This window comes from Gigantopelta aegis, chromosome 6 (assembly GCF_016097555.1).
Source record: "Gigantopelta aegis isolate Gae_Host chromosome 6, Gae_host_genome, whole genome shotgun sequence".
Taxonomy (NCBI): domain Eukaryota; kingdom Metazoa; phylum Mollusca; class Gastropoda; order Neomphalida; family Peltospiridae; genus Gigantopelta; species Gigantopelta aegis.
Genome location: NC_054704.1, coordinates 59,143,028 through 59,165,231, shown reverse-complemented (window position 1 = coordinate 59,165,231; position 22,204 = coordinate 59,143,028). Strand labels below are relative to the sequence as shown.

Here is a 22,204-nt window from a genome sequence, read left to right as displayed (position 1 = left end):
GATGCGCATTCGGCTATCAACACATTTTTGTAAATTATGAACATAATTTCCATCATTAACTATTATACATTTCAGGTAATATTATTAAAATCAGTTGACATTTCAGCATGAAATTACACACATATATACTAAGAATATCCACGTACGTAAGGCTAACATTTTATAGTCAGTTATATTATTTATGTTACCATGGCAACACCTGCAAATTTCAATATACCATATTTTTATTAATAATTATGAAAACTTTAATTAAAAACTTTTTTTTTTTTAAATTTAAGTCTATGCTGTGATTTATTAACCATACTGCTTGATGTAAAGAAAAAATTAAGTCGACAACCGCGGTTTGTCTGAAAAATAGGGTCAGATGCGCATTCGGCTATCATCGCATTTTTGTAAATTATGAACATAATTTCCAGCATTAACTATTATACATTTCTGGTAATATTATTAAAATCAGTTGACATTTCAGCATGAAATTACACACATATATACTAAGAATATCCACCTACGTAACGCTAACATTTTATAGTCAGTTATATTATTTATGTTACCATGGCAACAGCTGCAAATTTCAATATACCATATTTTCATTAATAATTATGAAAACTTTAATTAAAAACTAATATTTTTCTTTTAATTTAAGTCTATGCTGTGATTTATTAACCATACTGCTTGATGTAAAGAAAAAATTAAGTTCACAACCACGTTTTTTCTGAAAAATAGGGTCAGATGCGCATTCGGCTATCAACACATTTTTGTAAATTATGAACATAATTTCCAACATTAACTATTATACATTTCTGGTAATATTATTAAAATCAGTTGACATTTCAGCATGAAATTACACACATATATACTAAGAATATCCACCTACGTAAGGCTATCATTTTATAGTCAGTTATATTATTTATGTTACCATGGCAACACCTGCAAATTTCAATATACCATATTTTCATTAATAATTATGAAAATTTTAATTAAAAATTAATATTTTGCTTTTAATTTAAGTCTATGGTGTGATCTATTAACCATACTACTCGATTTAGAATAAGAATTAAGTAGACAGCCAATTTTATTTTTGAATAATAGGGTCAAATGCACATACTACCATCAATGCATTTTTGTAACTTGTGGACATTGTGTCCAACATTACCTAGACACTAAAAATATGCATACTATCTCTATTACTTTATATATCTTTGTCAAATGACACAAGATTTTAAAAAAGGTATATGCCCTTTCACTTCCTGTCATTTTCAAATGAACATAATTAATCCTGTTACCATGGTAACCAATGCAAAAAGAGGAACCGTTTCCCATATGAAATGTTTTAAATGAATTTATTTGAATACAAATCACTGTATAATGATGTAATAATAAGTTCCCAGCTATTTACAAGAGATGGGTGAAAATTGTGAATTCTGTTACCACGGTAACCAATGCAAAACAGAAAATTTCTAAAAAAAAAAAAATTTCAAGGACTGAGAAAAAAACAACAATGTATAGTGACATAATTGTACTATGCCTGTAGTAAATATATATGAAGCTTATTAATTCTGTTACCATGGTAACCAGTTCAAAACTATATGTTACCATGGTACCCAGATCGAAACTGTTACCATGGTAACCAATGCAAACTATTGGTTACCATGGTAAGGTATGTAAAACTGGAAACTATTTGCTGTATGCATGCACCTTTTGGGTCATACGGTCAAAAGTAAAGGACACCAGTAATCAATAATTTGAAGGTACTTGAAAACTCCACATCATAACTGCCGCAACTAGGTGGTTATGGGGTTTGGAATCTTTTTAAATTGGACACTGTATTTCATGTACACACTTTAAGCAGCAGCTATCTTACTATAATCATTCTAAAAATTATTAAAACGTATCCATTAATTCCCAAGATTTTAGGGTACATAATTTTACCCTTCATACCCTCTGGCAGAAACCCTGGACACTGATATTAGAATAATAGAAATAGTAAAAAGGATTTTATGCATTTCCATAATTTATTGTGACACAAGATACTTGCCATAGTGCTTCACACGAGCACAATTGTAAAAAAAAAAGAGAAAAATGTCCATTCATCTAAAAAATGTTTTAAACCCAAAGAAACAAACATCAACATGTGAGCCCTAATTAAAATTCAATATGTACCATATACATAATGTGTATCCAGTGTTGAACACTTATGCATGATACAAAATAGCAGGGGACACGACATTAACGAAATTCGCAAAACTGATATTTGTATGGTATTCCTGGACACGATAATTGGCTTAATTTCCCCTATTTGTGCCCCACCTTTAGGAGAGGGGTAGAATGACCAAATTCACAAGGAACTGGGTCACGAATATGCAATTTCTATATAACTATTGTGATCTCCATCCCCGCCTAGGGGACATTCACAAGTTATATACACTGGTCATCTATTTGCCTTTATATATTATTTGAATACTATCCAGGTATAGCATTTCGGGCAAATGAGCTGGCCTAAAACCTTTTAACCATGTATTTCCATCATTTTACTCTGACACAATATTAGTTGTAATCCATGTAAAAATATGTAGTGATTCATTTGCAAACCTATATAGCTGTTCATGGCTGTAACTAGGATTTAAACAATGAACCAATGAGCATGGAAGGTGCAAAACACCATTTTGCAGTCATTTCAGGAAGGTTACATACTTAAAACATCAGTATCAATAAACTATTTTTCTATTATTTTAACAACCCCCCCCCCCCCAAAATGCATTCCTCCCACACCAGGGGCGGGATGCAGCCCAGTGGTAAAGCACAGTTGGTTTGGGATTGATTCCCATCGGCGGGCTCACTGGGCTATTTCTCGTTCCAGCCAGTGCTCCATGACTGGTATATCAAAGGCTGTGGTATGTACTATCCTGTCTTTGGGATGGTGTATATAAAAGATGCCTTGCTACTAATGGAAAATTGTTGGGGGTTTTCTCTCTAAGACTACTAGTATGTCAAAATTACCAAATGTTTGACATCCAATAGCCGATGATTAATAAGTGTGCTCTAGTGGTGTCGTTAAATAAAAAATAAAACACACACACACACACACACACACACACACCATTGCCTCTACCCGTTAGCTGAGACCCTGCTGTTTGGCAGTAAAGCTAATATGAATAATAATTGTTGTTATCTAGATTCAGGGATTTTCGTTCAACTCTGGCAGAAATGTGCCTGCATGCCCAACAAAAATGAGAGCCCGTACGCTTAGACCTATGCCGCTTCATATTTTAATTTTTTTTAATTTTGGGCCCTGTCGCTTAGGCCCTTGGAGAGGGAGGTCAGAATGTGTTTATGTGTGGCACAAAATGTAGTTGGAACTGATTAAACAAAAATTGAGAAGTCAAAAACGTGAAACGCGTGACGCACAGTAGTCCGAGCGGACATAGAAAATGTGCTCCCTACCGCAATAGGTCACACAAGTAAATGTTTAAAAACATTATTATCGGAATCATGAATTTATATTTGTGCAACTTCTTCTTACATGTTTATTGACGGAGTGAAAGAAGAAGAAATCACTGGCAGTTAGTCCCGCGAAGTATTGTATCTGGGTCAAGGGTCGATAATATAGGTCAACTACACTTCGAAGTTTTTGCGATTTTTCTTTGATATTTTTATCAACAATATAGGATCGTTTTATGATTTGTGATTATTACATCCAGAATACAACATTTTAATTGCATTAAATAATTTGTTTAACGATTTTTGAGACAAAAACAATGTTTCGGGTCGTTGCCTACACAACAGTGTTCGCCCTGCTAAAGTACGTCGAATGTTTTTCTTTTTAATTGTTATTTTAAAACATTTAGTTATCACCGTATTTTTAAAATAAAAAACGTGATTACTTACTCTGAATCTATTGCAAACCATTATCCTACTGTAATTTTCACATTTTATATAGGTCCATATAGTTACCGCACGAATTTTTTGGGGGTGTTGCGTAACACGAAAAAGGACCGTGTCGATGTTCTAAAAAACGGTCGATAACTGTTGCATGGAAAAAAAATTGGACCTCGCGGTAAGGGTGTGTATACCCCCGACGCATCCACACCAATTGGTACCGTACAGGCCTGATGTACTAATCATAAGCGTACGGGATCCCGTTTTGTTTTGTAGGGGTGGGAGAGGGAGAAGGGTAGGCTAATTTGTGCCCGAATTAAACGAAAATACCACCAACTAAAAAAACATTTATTAGTTTTAGCGTTATTGCCAACCAGCTATATATAATATAGGGTTTCAAACGAAGCGCTACACAATTTTACATGGATTTAATTACAACTAGTATTGTGGGAGAAATGTTGGAACTACTAGTACATGGTGAAAAGGTTTCAGGCCAGCTCAATTTGCCCGAATGTCTGTCGTATTCGCCCAAATTTTAGATTTTGGTACTAATAAATTTATCAAAATACAATAGATCCAACAGTGCAACACACTGAGTTTACCTCATGATGATTAATTTATCTTTATAACATTTGCAGATATGTGTGCAGGGAATGGGTCGACCCCCTTTCCGGTCCCTGCTCGAGCAGATTAAAAAAAAAAAAATTCAATACATATTCCGGCGGAGCATTACAGAAATCCCCTATAAACTTCGCTCTCCAGACGAAGTAGGGCGATCTCGCCACCGGTCGATCTCGCCACGGCGAGATCGCCGTAAATTCCATATACTGCTGGGCGAAATCGCCGTACTATATATATCTAACTAAAGAGGAATTTTATTATTTAAAATGTTTGTATTACTATCATTTACTGCATGAAATGATACGAACAATGTTCAAATCAAATGTGATGTGTCCTTTTTTTTCTGTCTTTGCCTGTTAAAGTGTTTCTTGTGAGTATAGTTTTCTCGCAGTGACCACTGTGCATACCGTTTTAAAGACGATTAACACTAATAATAGTGAACTCTAATCAACATATAGACATAAACTGTTATAATGAATTATAATTTCCCTGTAATAAAACTGAAATCGTGAAATGCTAATAAGCAATATTATTATAATAACCAATTTATTGTAATAAACAGTGACATTCCCGTCTGCTTATATGTATATAGAGTACGGCGATTTCGCCCAGCAGTATATGGAATTTACGGCTATCTCGCCCGTGGCGAGATCACCCGGGCGAGATCGACCGGTGGCGAAATAGCCGGACTCCCTCCAGACACCCCTACCTAAAATCCCAGCACACATGCCTGATTTTTAAAAGATTGTCATCCACCATACAACATTATTACAAAACATTCACTGCTTATATACGCTTATTCATAAAAGCCATGCACGGCACCCCCACCCACCCCCCCCCAACACACACACACACCAAATCCTTGGATCCGCGACTGGTACAGTAGTAAAAACAAAAAACTGGTGGCGCCACATAATTATGTGTGACACGCAACGAGAATGTTTTGTGATTGGTTATTGAAAATAATGTAGGTCACAGTATTCTGCAGACTACTTCAGCAGATATTCGTAACCTATCGTTTGTAATTCATTTTTTTAAAATGAGAACAAATATATATCTACTCAGTAGTGATTAATACTAATGTGAATGTTGAAAAGGAAAAACTGGCAGAAAAACAACACACAACAAAACAACGACGAACACCGAGCACATGTACGTATTCGATCATATAGTCGACGTAACTGTTCAAGTAAACATAGTTAGTTAGAATATCGTCTGCTGTAGTATAAGTAACCACGTTGTAATTATTAATGAAAACAGTTAGCCGCACATGCAAGCAACGTGTACTACTGCTGTCAAATTGTATGGCGGGAAATGTGCTGTCACATGACCTGTTGTTTATAAATAGAAACAGGGAAATGGCGCTTTTCGACGACTGTTTATGCCGTCGGATTACAATTATTTGATTGTGTTTGTACCTTTTTTAGGCATTAAAAGTTATACTTTTTCTAATTTAATGCAACTGTCATAATGTAGTTCATATATAATAGTATATTATGACAACTTTGTAGAGATAAAAGAAACCGCTACCAAAAAAACAAGAAACAATAACAAACAATAGCACGCGCCATTTGACGGGTCATTTTTGTTTTTGAAAAAAACATATGATGTACAACAGCAATTTAGCAAATATTTGGATATGTCATTCTAAGACTATTTATTGACATTTTTTTACTTTGTTTTTGACAAAAATGTCAACAATTAATTTAGAAAACGATTTTTAAATGAAAACAATGCAAAGTGACGTCATTGTGATGACGCTTGACGTGTATACACGTCAACGGCACGATAAGGGTTAACACGACTGTAAGGTAGTGATATCAGGGACCCCAGCCCTAACACTACCATATATGTTTCTGGGAAATTTCTTAAATGTTCAGAATTTGTAACAGGCCACAATTTTGAGGTTCTATAGACATTAAGTGATAAAGTTTGTTTTGCTTAATGACACCACTAAAGCACATTGATGTATTGATCAGAGATGGTTCGATCCTACTGTGCATGCACCTCAGATGAGCACTCTACCAAATGAGCTAGATCCCACCCATCTATAAACAATTAAGATGATCAAGAACACACTGGATATACACTATTAGGACTTCCCAACTAATAACATCAAATTTAATAACACCCATAGGTGGTCGATATAGCAGACTTCACTGTAATAGTAAATGTACTGTAATTTACAAATCAAAGTACTGTACGTAGCACTGCTGTCCACCTATAATGTCTTGTACAAATTAGAAAACATTGAAAAAATGTAATCATTATTATCCAGCCATGATGTAATCATTTCTTGTCAAATTGTTGTATTAATTCAATTTAGAAAATTAATATGCCTAAAAGTAAATGCAAATCATTTTGAGGAAATATTTTTCAAACTTTACACACAAATTAATTATGATTAAAAAAGAAAAAAGAGAAGAAGCAAAAAACCTAAACAAACAAAAACAAACAAACCCAAAATATCAACATATCAGCCTCTTGTTACCATCATCTTTACTATAATCAAATAAGCCAAAATTACTTGTGATTAAATGCATTTTTTTAAAGACTAACCACAAAATGTCACAGAAAATAGAAAAGTTATTACATGTATCATGTTTCATTGCTTCAAAAACAAAATAACTTTTCCAGAATGTATAAATATTTACATATTCAGGGTATGTTCTTCACAACTCAAAAAGTAGCAAATTTTAAAAATAATAGTTGTAAGTGCCAATTAAAGGCTCCGTAACTACATGTATGTGCTGTAATATATTAACTTGTGTGAATTTATGCAGACTTGCTACGAGTCAAACTAATTTAAACCAATTAGAAACTTGGTATGCTAACAGTTTATAACCATATTTAATCAAACACTTAGTAATAATTGTTCTATGGTTGACACAAACAATGTTTTTTCCAGAATTTACCTGTATTGTTACACTGAATAAATTTATGAAGTAAGGAAATTCCATACCTGCTGAGGTCATCTGAGCTGCCATGGTGCTGAGGGTCTGAATCAGTATTTCCTCGTAGGTACTGTGGCTTACTGGCTTCCAATAACTCCACAGCACTGCGTCTTCTGTGAGCTGCACAAAGAACGGACAGGGAACAATTATCACATGCCATTTACTCATCAGTTACAGAGGATAACAGCAGGAGACACCCATAGACAGTAGTACACACTGGCATTGTGCCTTGACTTGCTGCACCTGCAGTTAAAGCTAATAAACTGTGTAATAATGCATCAGTCAGTTTTTCTAGCAAGAATGTAATCAAATTTCTCAATTATTTTGTGCAGTGCCAACCAGAATGGCCTTTTTATTGATGCACATAATTAGAAGAAAGAAAAATTATTAATGCCAAGCTTCTTTGCAGCTCACATTATCTATCTGGTGCATTCAGTGCTGCAGATTCCAGGCAATTTGTGTTCCTAACAGCATCGGTTTGCTAAGCCGATAGCTGGGTTTAGCAACTGAGCACATTCCAGCCAATCACTTTCTAGCAATTGGAAGCATTTTTTTTACTAAACGAACAAAATGAATATTCAAATCGAGGTGAAGTTGGCAACTAAAATAGAGATGATAAGTTTTATCCTTAAATTTAACATAATGCAAGTACTAAGTAATAGATAAGAATACATCGTCAGTCTATATGTTAATATTTTGACCTTGATTTTGATACATTGTCAACAGCTATAATATCAGAAATAAAATATTCCTTTATACTGGTATTCTTAATTTATATTCTTAATATGAACAAAATTAATTTAAAACCTATATGATATTGTACTGTGCCAGTATCATGTTTAAGATGTTTTTTGGGTTTTTTAAATGTTTCGGGCAGTTCCGGATGATTTGTCGTGTGCCCCATTTATTTTTCAATATCCTACCTATTTACAATTAACCAGGTTCTCCTTGAATATTAAAAATATATGTACATTAAAAGTATTTGTGCTTGTGTCATAATAAAATATATATTCACTACATGCTTGTGTTCTTGTTTTCATTTATACTTTAGTGTGTGCTGTTGATTAGTTAAAAGATTCTAACCTAGTTTTTGGGCCTGGCCTCCAAAGCTACAAGCCAGGAGGTCCAGACCTAGTTTTTCTATATTTTGTGCATAATTAGCCAATACATTTTCATAGTTGATAAGTAATGTCGAAGGCGACATTGCACGAGGCAACAGCCCCTTCAAAACACCAGTGTTTTAAGAATTTTTCTCTTCTGTTGGGCCGTTCTAATGTGGCAAAATATTCAGTTTCAACCCTTGAATATACTAAATGTTTGAAAAGTGCCATTTCATTACATGGCTTATCACCCTCTAATAATTTTCGTGTAGTCCAAATTACCCTTATAACTTTACTCCAGAGAAAGATCTCTAAGTTCGACGCATAGTTGCCAGGTTTATGTTTAATTCCAAAAATCATTCTATATGGATTTAATCTGAATTTGTGTCCGAAAAGTTTTGTAAAAATGGGTTCAATTTGTTTAATAAATTGTCTGGTTTTGTTGCAGTGAAAAAAGGCGTGTAAGACTGAATCCACTCTGTCGCACACAAGGCACTCTGGGGTGGACTCGATCTTCCAATCATAAAGGTGTTTTCTAACTGCAATTACATTTCTAATCATTTTATAAATTAAATCAAAATCATGATTTTCAATTAGACTGGAACTTAGTGTCTGCCAATTTTTTTTCCAGTTTATGCTTTCAGTAAAAATGGTTTCCTATCTGGTCTTAAACGATGCGTCTTTGTGAGTTCGCAATAACAAAACTGTGTATATGTCTTTAGTTTTCGTGATTGTCACGTCTTTATTTGTATCACCTACGTTGATACGAAAGATGGCGTCCGTCTAAGTCACCATCAAAGGGCTCTTCATTCTTTAATGTCCATAATAATGGTCGCGGAAAGTTGTCCTGTAGGTCTTTTATTTGGCGATAAAATGCCGCGCTAGTCGAGCAACCAGCAAAGTTCATGAAGTCGTTCGTACCCAAGTCCCATATGTCTCTGACTAAATTTAGTCCTTCTCTATGTATGTGTTTGTATTGTGTGCTACTTATAGTCGGGTTGTCATGGAGAGGTTCATACAGAATCTGTTGATAACTCTCTGTGTCACGCGTAATGACAAGTTCATCCCAAATTAATAGTATGTCTTTGTAAATGTTTGGCATTGATTTAAAATTCTGTTTTTATTTACAATTTTACATTTTAGAGTTTGTTATCGATATTTAAATTTTTATACTGGCCTAAAAAGTAATCTACTAAAGATTTCCAATTCCCTTCGCCCTCTAAACTCAAAAATCTACTTATAAATTTAATTCTTTGTGCTTTAATTTTTAGCTGAATATTTACAACTCCCAACTCCTTAGGTAGTTGAATTTGCTCTTTTTATATAAAATGTTTTCTGTAGCTCCAAATGAAATAAAAAATCATTGTATCAATTTGTTTGGCATATTTTTCCAGAAGTTCCAAAACGTTTGATAAATACCAAATGCCACTAGTGGCAAGTGAATTTACAGCCACTACTTTACCATGTAATGTTAATTTTCTGTTACTCCATATATTTAAAATTGTTTGAATTTTTTGAATTTTAGGTTCCCAGTTATCTGCCGAAACATCAAAGTAGAAACCTAATATTTTAATCTTATTATTGGTCCACCTTATATCAAGAGGAGTATCTTTCTCGTACCTAAGTTTCCCCATTAGGAAACCATTGGTTTTCTGAAAGTTAACTTTAGCTCCAGATGCACGTTCATAAATATATAAAATTTTGAAAAGTTGTTTAAGTGAGTCAAAGTCAGATAAAGTTGTGTTACCCTCCTCCGAGTAACCTACCCATTTACTAACGAAGCCATCTGGTAAAATTATGCCATTAATTTTGGAATCTTCCCGAACAGCTTCAGCCAAAGTTTACGCTACCAAAATATATAAAACAGTGCTGATCGGGCACCCTTGTCCGAGAGAGATGCTAATAAATTGCTCATAATACAATGTTAATTATATTTGAGAAAGGGGTGATGGCATTGTTCTCCTTAATATTTTGCAAATACATCATGCGCACTAGAGAAAACTACATGGGTGGCCATTAGACACAATTTATCTTAGAATTTGTTTAAAAACATGTAAGAAGTGAAAGTGACTTGGGACAGATTTTTAAACAATGAGTTATAACATAATTGGTATCCAGTTATTATATATCCTTAAAAATCAGGTTTAAAATCAAGTAAAATGACTTTTCCAACATAACCTAGTTACAGCACTTGCACTGGGCCATCACCTTTGAGCAGCCAATCATGTCTTTAAATCAACATGTATATTATTACCATGTGGGATCATAAAATGTATTTAACAATGAATAGTGTTCTCACCAAAGGGTGTGTAAGAAATAGACAGAACCACATACATATACCAGTTGTTTTGCCCTGTTATTTATTTCATGAGTTTATAGTGCACAAGAATATTATACCACAAGACCATGTATAAATCTTGCACACTATAAATGAGTGAGAATGAATGAATGTTTAACGACACCCCAGCACAAAAATATACATAGGCTATTGGGTGTCACAAATTGTAAGTATATGAAAATATTATTTAGATATATTTATGTAAAACCAATAAATAACATGGCAAAACAACTAATATGTGGTTCTGTATTTATTACATACCACCTTTCTATGTCTTTATTAACAAACATTTAATTCAATAACAAACTTACTTTGTCTGAAAAGTTGGTTGAATTTGATAGAATTGACGGAATGCTGAGTGTCTTGGCTTGGGACATGACATCAGTTGGGTGAACACATACTACACATGCAAGGTTTTGTATCGCACATGTATTCAATAAAATATGTTTTTATTGTACGGTCAGAATTGTATTTATTACTATAGTAAGATTAAATGGGTGTGTAATAAAAATCAGATCTTGTTGAAAATGAAAACAGTCAATATTCTAAAAACTAGAAAAAGTCAAAAGAGAAGTACTGTAAATGGAAGCATCAAAATGTTAAACATTGGAAACTTTACAACTGCATTAAAAGCTACTTGATTAAGAAGACTTGTAATATCAAACTCTAAATGAACAAATCTTTTTAAGTTGTAATAGGTTTAACAACAGAAAATATGATTAAGTATGGAGATTATTATATTCAACTAAAAATTAAAAAAATTAAAAACAGTTTTTGGAAAGATGTATTACAAAGCTGGCTTACCATTCAGCAGAAAGAAATGCTTGATAATAATGAAAATTTAATGAGAATAAACATTTGGTATAATAGTAAAATTTAAAAAGACGACAAACCTTTTATTTATATGAAGTACCAGTATTTGTAAAAAGGCATAGTATTTATTTAAGATCTAATAGACATTAATGAATTACAATATGTTCATAACAAAATACCAAGTGCAATCCAATTTCTCAAAATATGCTTCTTTAATAAGAGCCATTAAATTATTTATTAGTACAACATCAAAATCAAACAACCAACATTTTAACACTGTTTGCAACCTAATTCTTCCATTTAAAATAAAAATATTTTTAAAAGATATAAACCTAAGTAATCAAATATATACAATATTACATCGCACTCCAACAGTTCCTGTCTCAGAAAAAGATATTCAGTATTGGGGTTTGACTTGACTTCAAAATTATGGGGAAAGTATTATGCTCTACCATTCAAAACTATTAAAGACCCATCTTTATTATGGTTTCAATAAAAACATTTACACAGGATAACAGCTACAAATATATTTTAAAATAAAATTAAATATGTTGATTCTAATATTTACAATTTTTTTCATCTTATGCCAGAAACACTCGAACACTTATTTTATGAATGCACTAAAGTCACAGTCTTACGGAAAACAGCTGAAGAATGGGTATTAAAAAAAGGTGAACAATTTCATTGCATAAAAATATGGTTTTATTTGGCATCATAAAGAAAATGAAATTGTGTAAGGCTATTGCTTTGCTAATATCCTGTTTTACAGTATCAGTTAAACCTATCTGTTTCATGTTAATATTAAATACTATGGATATATATATTTATCCTATAACTTGCCCACGATATCCATGTCATAAACCCATGTGATAATTTACTTTATTAACCCGGTTAATGATGGTATGCAAATTTGCAAGGTCTCTAGGTAATGTGTTGGATGGGTCATTTGCTTACAAGGCAACAAGACCTGTGTACCCGAGCGTAATGTTTTCAGTGATTTGTTTAAAATGTGTGACGTCAAACTAATCGTGATGACGTCATATTATCGATGGCAGCGACTTTAGTACTGTGATTTACCAAAAAAAATAATTAAAATGTTATTTTTAGAAGTGTTGTAGGATAAATAGAATTTGCTACTTGTCTTTTTTAATATGTAAAATATCAACCTCGTCTAGTTAATCGGTATTTGTCGAGGCTCTACTCGTGACGAATCTCCTCCCTCCCTCTCTCTCTCTCCCCCGCTCCCCACTCTCTCTCTCCCTCCCTCCCTCCTCCCTCTCTCTCTCGCTCCCCCTCTATATATATATATTTTCTCTCTCTCTCTCTCTCTCTCTCTCTCTCTCTCTGTCTATAATATATATATATATATATATATATATATATATATATATATATATATATATATATTTCTCTATCTATCTATCTCTCTCTCTCTCACATACACACCCAAACACACACTTGCACATGCATACATATATTATTTAGTAAATGCATTATATACATGTTTACTCTTAATTTGAGTGTATAGCTTTAATTATATATTGTTTATGTATGTACTATAATACGATGTACAGTAATGATTCAAGGCCCCCAACCGTGACCTTGCTTGTGTCTCTGGGGACAATTAAAAAAATAATAATAAAAAATAAAAATAAAAAATCCAAAACTGACATGGTCACTTGTTATAAATTACTTTTCAAAATCTAGCCATTGATATATGTCACATACAGAGACATTATATGTAATGAACTAAATGATACCAGTACTGTAAAATAATAAAACGTTTCACATACACAACACTGGCGTAGGAAGCCGGGGGGGGGGGGGTAGAGAATGTGTGTGTGCCTGCCTGGCAAATTTAAAGGACAAGGCCATACGCAGCTGCAGCTGCTGTCAAGGTCGCAAATCTACAGAAGTACTTTCAGAAAAAGATCGAACTATGTTTGGTCCTGATCAGCAATATGTATGAAACTTTGGCTGATATCAGTGATGACAATATTGAGATTTCATCTTTAGATCACTGCCGATCACAAAGACCACCAACAAAGCCAAAGATAAAACCCATACTTCCTCCTGATAATATTGGCCTCAGTGGCGTCGTGGTTAGGCAATCGGTTTACAGGCTGGTAGGTACTGGGTTCGGATCCCAGTTGAGGCATGGGATTTTTAATCCAGATACCGACTCCAAACCCTGAGCGAGTGCTCCATAAGGCTCAATGGGTAGGTGTAAACCACTTGTACCGACCAGTGATCCATAACTGGTTCAACAAAGGCCATAGTTTGTGCTATCCTGCCTGTGGGAAGCGCAAATAAAAGATCCCTTGCTGCCTGTTGTAAAAGAGTAGCCTATGTGGCAACAGCGGGTTTCCTCTTAAAAACATTGTCAAAATTACCATATGTTTGACGTCAAATAGCCGATGATAAGATAAAAAATCAATGTGCTGTAGTGCTGTCGTTAAATAAAAGAAACTTTACTTTCCTCCTGATAGAAAATAAAGTTACCCAGTGGAACTGTCGTGGGCTTAGGCCCAATTTTGTTTTGTAAGTGAAAACATTCCCCAGAGTAAAGTCACATTAAATAAAAATTTACAAGCTGTGGCTGTTAAAGTCATGTCTCGTAAGACTTTTTTTTTTTATCCCAGTGCCCCCTTTCCTTTCTCTCCTTTGAATTCCATCTCATTTCTTCCGATCTGGCAACTCCTATCTTTCAACTTCTTTCGCTGTCCACCTCCACATCCCAGTCCTCGTCTCTCCAACCGTGACAGGTGCTTGTCTCTTGTGGCTATCTGTGCCACACACCTGTTCCCTTTCAGCTTTTAGCTGTGGGCTTAGTCTGACCACTTCGGGGAGTGTTCAGTAGTTACTTCTGGCATTGTTAAGAGGCACTTATAACCACCTACTATGCACCCCTACTACCGGCGGTCGTTAGTTAGTGCCGTGGGTCAGACCAGCTTTATTAGCGGCAGAGGACGAGGATGCCAGGTGGGTGCAGGGATATACACAGAGACTGCACCCGTGGAGGAAGATGAGACAGGTAGGCGATGGTGTGGACAGCTCAGAAGACAGAGTCTGAGGAAATTGACAGAAAGGGTCGAAACAGATTGAAATCGTGGGAGAAATTGGAAAGTTTTTTTTATATTAAGATAATGAGAATGATAGGCAGAGGGTGATAGATGAGAAAGATGAATGAATGTGTGAGCCAGCTTTGACGGGATTTGAACCACTGTCGTCAGCTTGATTGTCCAGCAGCTTATCCACTAGTCTCATAAGACTAACTATATGTTCAGTTTGTTTACCCCCTCGAAACTATTATAATTTTTACCCTAGGGACTTTCAAGATCTTCTTGATTAACTCTCTACTCCCTTTGTTATCATAGGACATTTTAATGCTTACCACACTTTGCGGGGATGCGATGACATAAATAATAGAGGTAAACAATTAGAAGACTTAATTCAAAAATATGACTTAATACTATGTAATGATAAAAGTCATCCTGCAAATGGTTGTTTGACATCCATTGATTTAACCCTTTGTAGTCCATCACTTTGTCTTGATTTTTACTGGAAAGTTTGTCCAGACCCTTGTGGCAGTGATCACTTTCCAATTCTTTTGGAGAATGATGGATTTTCATCACTTAAAAGGGATCAGTTGACAAAGGCAAATTGGGATCAATTTCGGCATCTATGCAGCATTCAACTGCAACAATCTGCCATTACTGGTGCTGATGACCCCATGTCTTTGTTCACCTCCATCTTCAGAGATATTGCAGAGGAAACTATTCCTATGACTTCGGCAGTACTGAAGCATTTCAATAAACCATGGTTTAATGAAAGTTGCAAAGATGCAATCAAAGAGCGAAACAGGATTCTGGAGAGGTTCAAACGCGAACCTAACGGGGATAACCTGAATACTTATCGCATTGCTTGGGCAAAAGCTCGTAAAGCTATCAGACAGAGCAAGTAATCATCTTGGAGAAATTATGTCTTCAAGTTAAGTTCTCAAACATCCATGAAGTCTGTCTGGAATAGGATACGTAAAATCAAGGGAAAACGAATCTAATAATACAGTTCGCCATTTGTCTCGATGATATGGATGTGACATTGCCAATGCATTGGTAGACAATTTCTCTCATAACTCCTCTTCTTTCAGTACATCAAGCTGAAACAGGCACTTCATCTGAAACAGGCACTTCTCTTTGGATGAGTTGCAGGATGTTCTTCGTAGAGCCAATATTTCAGTAGGACCAGATGAAACACACTATTATCTATTAAAACACCTGAATCATCCTTAATGGTTCTATTAAATATATTTAACAAAATCTGAACTTCTAGTGACTTTCCTTCTGATTGGAGAAAAGCAAATGTCATTTCTATTCCTAAGCCTAGTAAGAATCCAACAAATCCTACGTTATTGCCCTATTGCTTTGACAAGTTGCATTTGTAAAACCATGGAAAGAATGATTGACCGTAGACTTTTCTGGTATATCGAGTCCCACAAATTGCTTACTAACTTACAATGTGGGTTCAAGTCTAGATCATCTTGTTCGATTTGAAACGTTTTGTAGGGATGCTTTTATCCATAACCAGCATTTGGTATCGGTCTTTTTTTCAACCTGGAGAAAGCTTGTGATACTATGTGGAAGTATGGGATTTTGAAAGACCTCCATGGCATGGGCCTAAGTGGCCATATGCCTGACTTTATCTCTAATTTCTTTTTAAAATAGGTCTTTCAAGATATGAGTGAGATCTACGTTATCCAATTCTTAATCCCAAGAGATGGGTGTGCATGCCTCAAGGTAGCATCCTGTCAGCAACTTTATTTTCTGTGAAAATTAACGGCATCACCCAGTGTTTAAAACCTGGTGTTGATAGCTCATTATATGTCGATGATTTTCAGATTTGCTACAGGTCGTCCAGTATGAGTATTATTTAATGTCAATTGCAGCTTTGTTTGAATAAACTTCAACAATGGGCAACTGACAATGGATTTTGATTTTCAGTCAAAGACTGTCTGTATGCATACATGTATCTGCTAGTACAAAAGTCAACATTTAGATCCTTGGCTGTTTCTGGACAAAAATTCGGTTCCAGTTGGGGGTTATTTTTGACAGGAGGCTATCTTTTGTTCCTCATTTATAGTATCTTAAAAATTAAGAGCTTATCTTAAAAGTTATTAGCAAGACTGAATGGGGAGCAGATCAAAAGGTTATGCTCCAACTTTATAGATCTTTATTTATTTGGTCTAAACTTGATTATGGGTGCATTGTGTATGGGTCAGCATGCAAGTCTTACTTGCAAATGCTAGATCCTATACACAACCAGGGATTTAGGCTTTGTCTTGGTGCTTTCAGAACTGTGGAGAGCGTGTACATTGATGCACATAAACCTAGTTAAAATGCTAGATGTGCAAAGCTTTCTCTGCAATATGCTAATAACATATCAATGCCAAAACATCATGCACATAATGCAATCTTTGATAACAAAAATATGAAGTTATTTGATGCTATACTGAATGCCATCCAAATATTTCGTCTTTGCATTAAGCAGTTTTTATGTTTCCAACATTGATTTAACAGACATTTAGGAAAGCCATCATATTTTGTTTTGCCATCTTGGTGTATCAAACCACAGAAAATTGTATTTGATCTTGTGCATCATGGAAATCAAAGAGAGATACCGTGATTACATTCCAGTTTACACAGACAGATTCTGCTACAGTCTTTCCATCAGACACAATCATTTCCATGCGATTCCTGATTCAGCATCTATCTTTACTGTTGAAATTTGAGCAATCAGTAATGCCCTGGAACAAATTAAGGATTCATATTCATCCAAATATATTATTTTTTAGAGACTCACTTTCATGAAACTGGAGCATCCCTAAGTTGGGATGGTGATATGAAAGTGAGTCTTTTTATCCATTGTCAATAAAGATGTTGGGTAACCATGGCAGCCATGTTGACATTAAGGGCAATGAAAAGGCAGATTTTGCTGCCAAGTCTGCTTTAAATTTGCCCCATGTGGGTGTTGGTGTTCCCTACAGTGATTTTAAATATATTAACCAATATATCTTTTCGATTTGGCAAAAAGATTGGGACGGTGCAGTTGTGAACAAGCTTCATTCTGTCAAGCCAGTTCTGGGAGAGTGGTAGACCTCCTACAGGCGATTCAGGAAGGATGAAGGAGTCTTGTACCATGCCCGTATAGGCCATACATATTTCACACATTCACTTATTTTAAAGAAGGATCCTCCTCCTCATTGCGAACATTGTCAGTGTACAGTGACTGAGTGACACATTTTGGTGGAGTGATTATCTGAAGTTGACAAAAAATTATATACAATGTATTTGGCAACAGAAATATTTTGGAATCTTTTAAATTTCACCCAGAATTAATTTTAAAGTTTTGAAAACATTTTAATTTCTATACACAGTTTTAAAACATACTTACTTTGATATTTGTATTGTATTATTGTTAAGTTCTAAGATCACTACCCATCTGACACCATCGGACAACCAAAGAGACCAAGTGAAAACTGATTTTATTTCTAACTACAGCAATATATAAAACAAGCAAAGAAAACAGTATGTCAATTAATGTGCTGACAAGGTTAGCCCTTCCTCCCTGGTGCCAACAATTAAACATAAACACTCTTATCTCAGCACTGAGAGACACAGGTTTGTTAATTACACATATCTGGATCAGTATCTCCACTCCCAAGTAGAAACTATTTTATATGGCTTAATTTACCCCCTTGAACTTGAACTACGAATTTAAAGTTAACCCCATATATTCTAACAATGATTAACCCCATATATCCTAATAATTATACTTTTCCCCACAGCTCCTTACATTGTGGTTTTACATAATTATATAAATAATATTTTTTATATACTTACCTTTTGTGACACCCAATAGCCAATGTGTATTTTTGTGCTTGGGTGTCGTTAAACATTCATTCATTCATTAATGTCTAATTTTGAGGGCACCGGAGGCATATGACTAGGCCATTATGTCAATTTGCCACATGGCCACGTTAAATTTGAGCCCTGCACTTGGTCTAGATGGTGAGAAGAAACCTGTTGCCACTACACAGGCTACTCCTGGATAGTTTTCCAATAAAAAAATCCACACACACATACCATGACCATATACCATATGATTTAGAGCCAGATAGGATAGACTAAAGACAATTGCTCCTACAGGCTGATTTTTTAAACCTGAATTAAATAAAAATGCCCAATTCTGGATAACAATGATTATTCATATTAGCGTTGAAAAGTTCAGGCCAGCTAATTTTTCCTGAATATCTCCATTGGTTTTACTGGGGGGGGGGGGGGGGGGGGGGGGGGAAGGAGTGTGTATCCCCCTGACTCCCCTATCTCGTATACTTACATGTATTACAAGAATACTACAAAAAAACTACATACAGTATTAAAGAAACAGAAGTGATTCATCATAATATTTATTCTTTTCTTAACATGACAGAAATTTCATATACTACTAGTCACTGTTTACAGACTACAGACCACCACCCTCATCCCACCACTGTAAAAAAAAAAACCCTAGCCCTTATAAAAAGTCAAAACTGTAAATCCATCCTAAAAAGTAATCCTGTAACCCAATCCATAATGTTAACAGTGGTTTGATGGCATTTTATTATTAGATTTTCTTTTTCTTTTTTAGAACAGTAGTGAAAGAAAAATGCAAGTAAAGCAGACAAAGAAAAACAAAAGGCTATGGAGCTCCATCAATTTTGTCAGTTGGAGATAATTATTATAAAGATCACCTTAGAATATGCATGTATCAAGTTTATGAATTTTCAAATTAAAACTATATTAGACAACTCTATGAGAAGATTTTCAATGTAAAATTTGTATATAAACCTTTAAATTTAAAACTCTTGGAGTAGTTAGAGTTTGAAAAAATTTCACCATTAAATTAAAAAATTTAAATCCAAAATATTTCTCTATTAGTTTGTAAAGACTGCACCAGAGAACAATATTCCCAAATTTCATAACTATCCGATTAAAACTCTAGAAGATAAGACTTATAAATTTTCAATTTAAATTTTAAAAATGGTTTCAAAACTATCCAAGCAAAATGCTTGGATAAGATATACTTTGAAATTTTCAATATTGAATTTCTATTTAAAATGACTAAATTGAATAAATATCAACAGATTCAAAATTTTCAAAATATCTCTCTATGGTGAAGACTGCCCCAGAGAATCATAGTCCCAAGTTTCAGAACTATGTAATCAAAATATTTGAAGATAGACTTTCAAATTTTCAAATTTAATTTTAGAAATATTTAATAAAAATTCAAAAATTGTAAACTTTCTAAATATCTCTCTATTAGTTTATGGATGGTGCCCAAGAGGATTATTGTACCAAGTTTCACAACAATTAAATCAAAACTGTAGAAGATATTCCAAGTTTCACAACAATTAAAACAAAACTGTAGAAGACAGACCAAGTTTCACAACAATTAAATCAAAACTGTCGAATCAGACTTCAAAGGTAAAGTTGCGGATGGATGGATGGACTGACGGATGGATGGACAGACATTGGTAAATGGGTATAAGAAAAGCTTCACTGAAGAACATCATAGCGGAGCTAAAAAGGATTATTGTAAAACAAAGTGAGTTTTTAATGTGTTAGTCATGTTAAAACAAACTGATTGTTTAAAGCTTGATTCACCTTTTACATTTATATTAACTACTTATGAGTTGGTTGAGCAAGCAATATTTACACTAACCAACAGTTAAATCAAATGTTCAAGTGAATGAACAGTTCAATTCACAAAGCGTCACACATACATGTATTCAGACAGACACAGACAGACGTGCACACATGTATGCATGCACACATGCGCACACGCACACACACAACTAAAACTGAAACGGACAATAACAGCCTGGGTATCTGAGAGAAAAAAACCCGGCAGGAATAATTATTTAAAGGTAGGGTCAACTCAAACAAGAGCCTTATGTGTTGGAAAGATGCATGCCCGGACCACCAACACATACTGACACTTTAGCAAATGAAAAACGCGTAATTTTAGAGTTAATAAAAAAACATGATTATTCCTGCTAACTGGGGGCAGCCATTTTGTTTCGTTTTTGTGACGTCCGGTGGGATAGCTTGGGGCGAAGTGATGTCAGCTCCTGACCATCTCCTGTATGTACAGTGTAAACAAAAGCAGTAATTTCCGACAAGGCGCTTCTCTTTGATCAACCTGACTTGTAAAACAGCATAAATGACGTAATAATATAATAAACTATTTAACTAAATATATTTCAAGTTGCATTAACGGAACAAAATGGGCTTATAATATTTTTCTCTGTTAAATAATCCAAAGGAAAAATGTACACTATTAGGCCTATTGATATGCTACGTTGGAGCAAAAACGACAACCTACGATACCAAAGTGATAATTTTCTTTTCTTTGGGACTACGTAATTGGTCAGTTCTGTGGTTTTAGATGGAATAGTCTACTTAATCAATAGTTTTACAGAACTATTTACAGTAATAAACCATGTCCATTACAATTTTAGGTGCGACAGGTAATATTCCACAATACTGGTATGTATTTTTGTGTCTAGACAGCGTCAATTAATTGGCTCGTCTGGTTACCAATCAAATATACACCTGCCAATTAGGAATCACAGGTAGAAGTGACTAACGGCATAGACCAATTAACTAAGAAAACACTCCGTGTATCATTTCAGTACGTATGTTAATGCATGGGCAAAACATTGTTAATTGTTTCGACTTGTTGTGTAGCCACTTTGACAATGGTATTTTATTTTGTATTGAAAAATAATACATGTATATATTGATATACTTATTGCTGGCTTACTGGGATGTGTATTATTACAGAACATTGCAATGCATGACTATTTATCATCCCGCAAAAACCAGGTAGATTGTGTTTCTCTAGTTCTAAGGCTCATTCCTGGCATTACGCGTTAAGTATTACCTAACCACCAGCTCGCCAGAGGGCGTACTCACTGAGAAGGTACAAAATGGCTGCGCCCGTTATATATAATAGCCATCACATTTAACCATTTTATTAATTAACTATACGATTATACGTATTGATATTAAGCAATAATGTGCATTATATATCGTTGAATATGCATACCAGGCCAAATGCCTTAATTGTCCTCTCCTTTAATAACATTAGTGTTCACATTAGGTTTTTAGTATACAATAATTGTGTTAGATTTTCATCAAAATGTTTTAAAAAATGAGTGAGGGGGTGAAATTGTATTTTTTATATATTTAGAAAACTAAAAATACCAGACATGTATTGAGCATGTTTTTTCGGCGATTAAAAAATGGAAGACCTTTATCCTCAGGGTGGGTAGGGATGAAATTCTAGGATTTATTTCATAATAGCCAATTATGTTACAAGAAATCTGCTAAAACTATTTAGCAGTCAGGATATCTTATATTTTCCCAAAGACAGGATAGCACATACCAAGGTGACCTTGG

At 34.5% G+C, this 22,204-nt stretch overlaps 1 protein-coding gene across 1 annotated transcript in view; it reads right to left on the bottom strand.

Moving 5' to 3' along the window:
• LOC121375035 (protein FAM110B-like) overlaps window positions 1-22,204 on the bottom strand; it is a 73,731-nt gene that overhangs the window by 18,626 nt on the left and 32,901 nt on the right. The window contains exon 2 of the mRNA XM_041502247.1: window positions 7,460-7,571. Coding sequence (XP_041358181.1) covers window positions 7,460-7,571 — 112 coding nt within the window. The remainder of the gene's footprint in view (window positions 1-7,459; window positions 7,572-22,204) is intronic.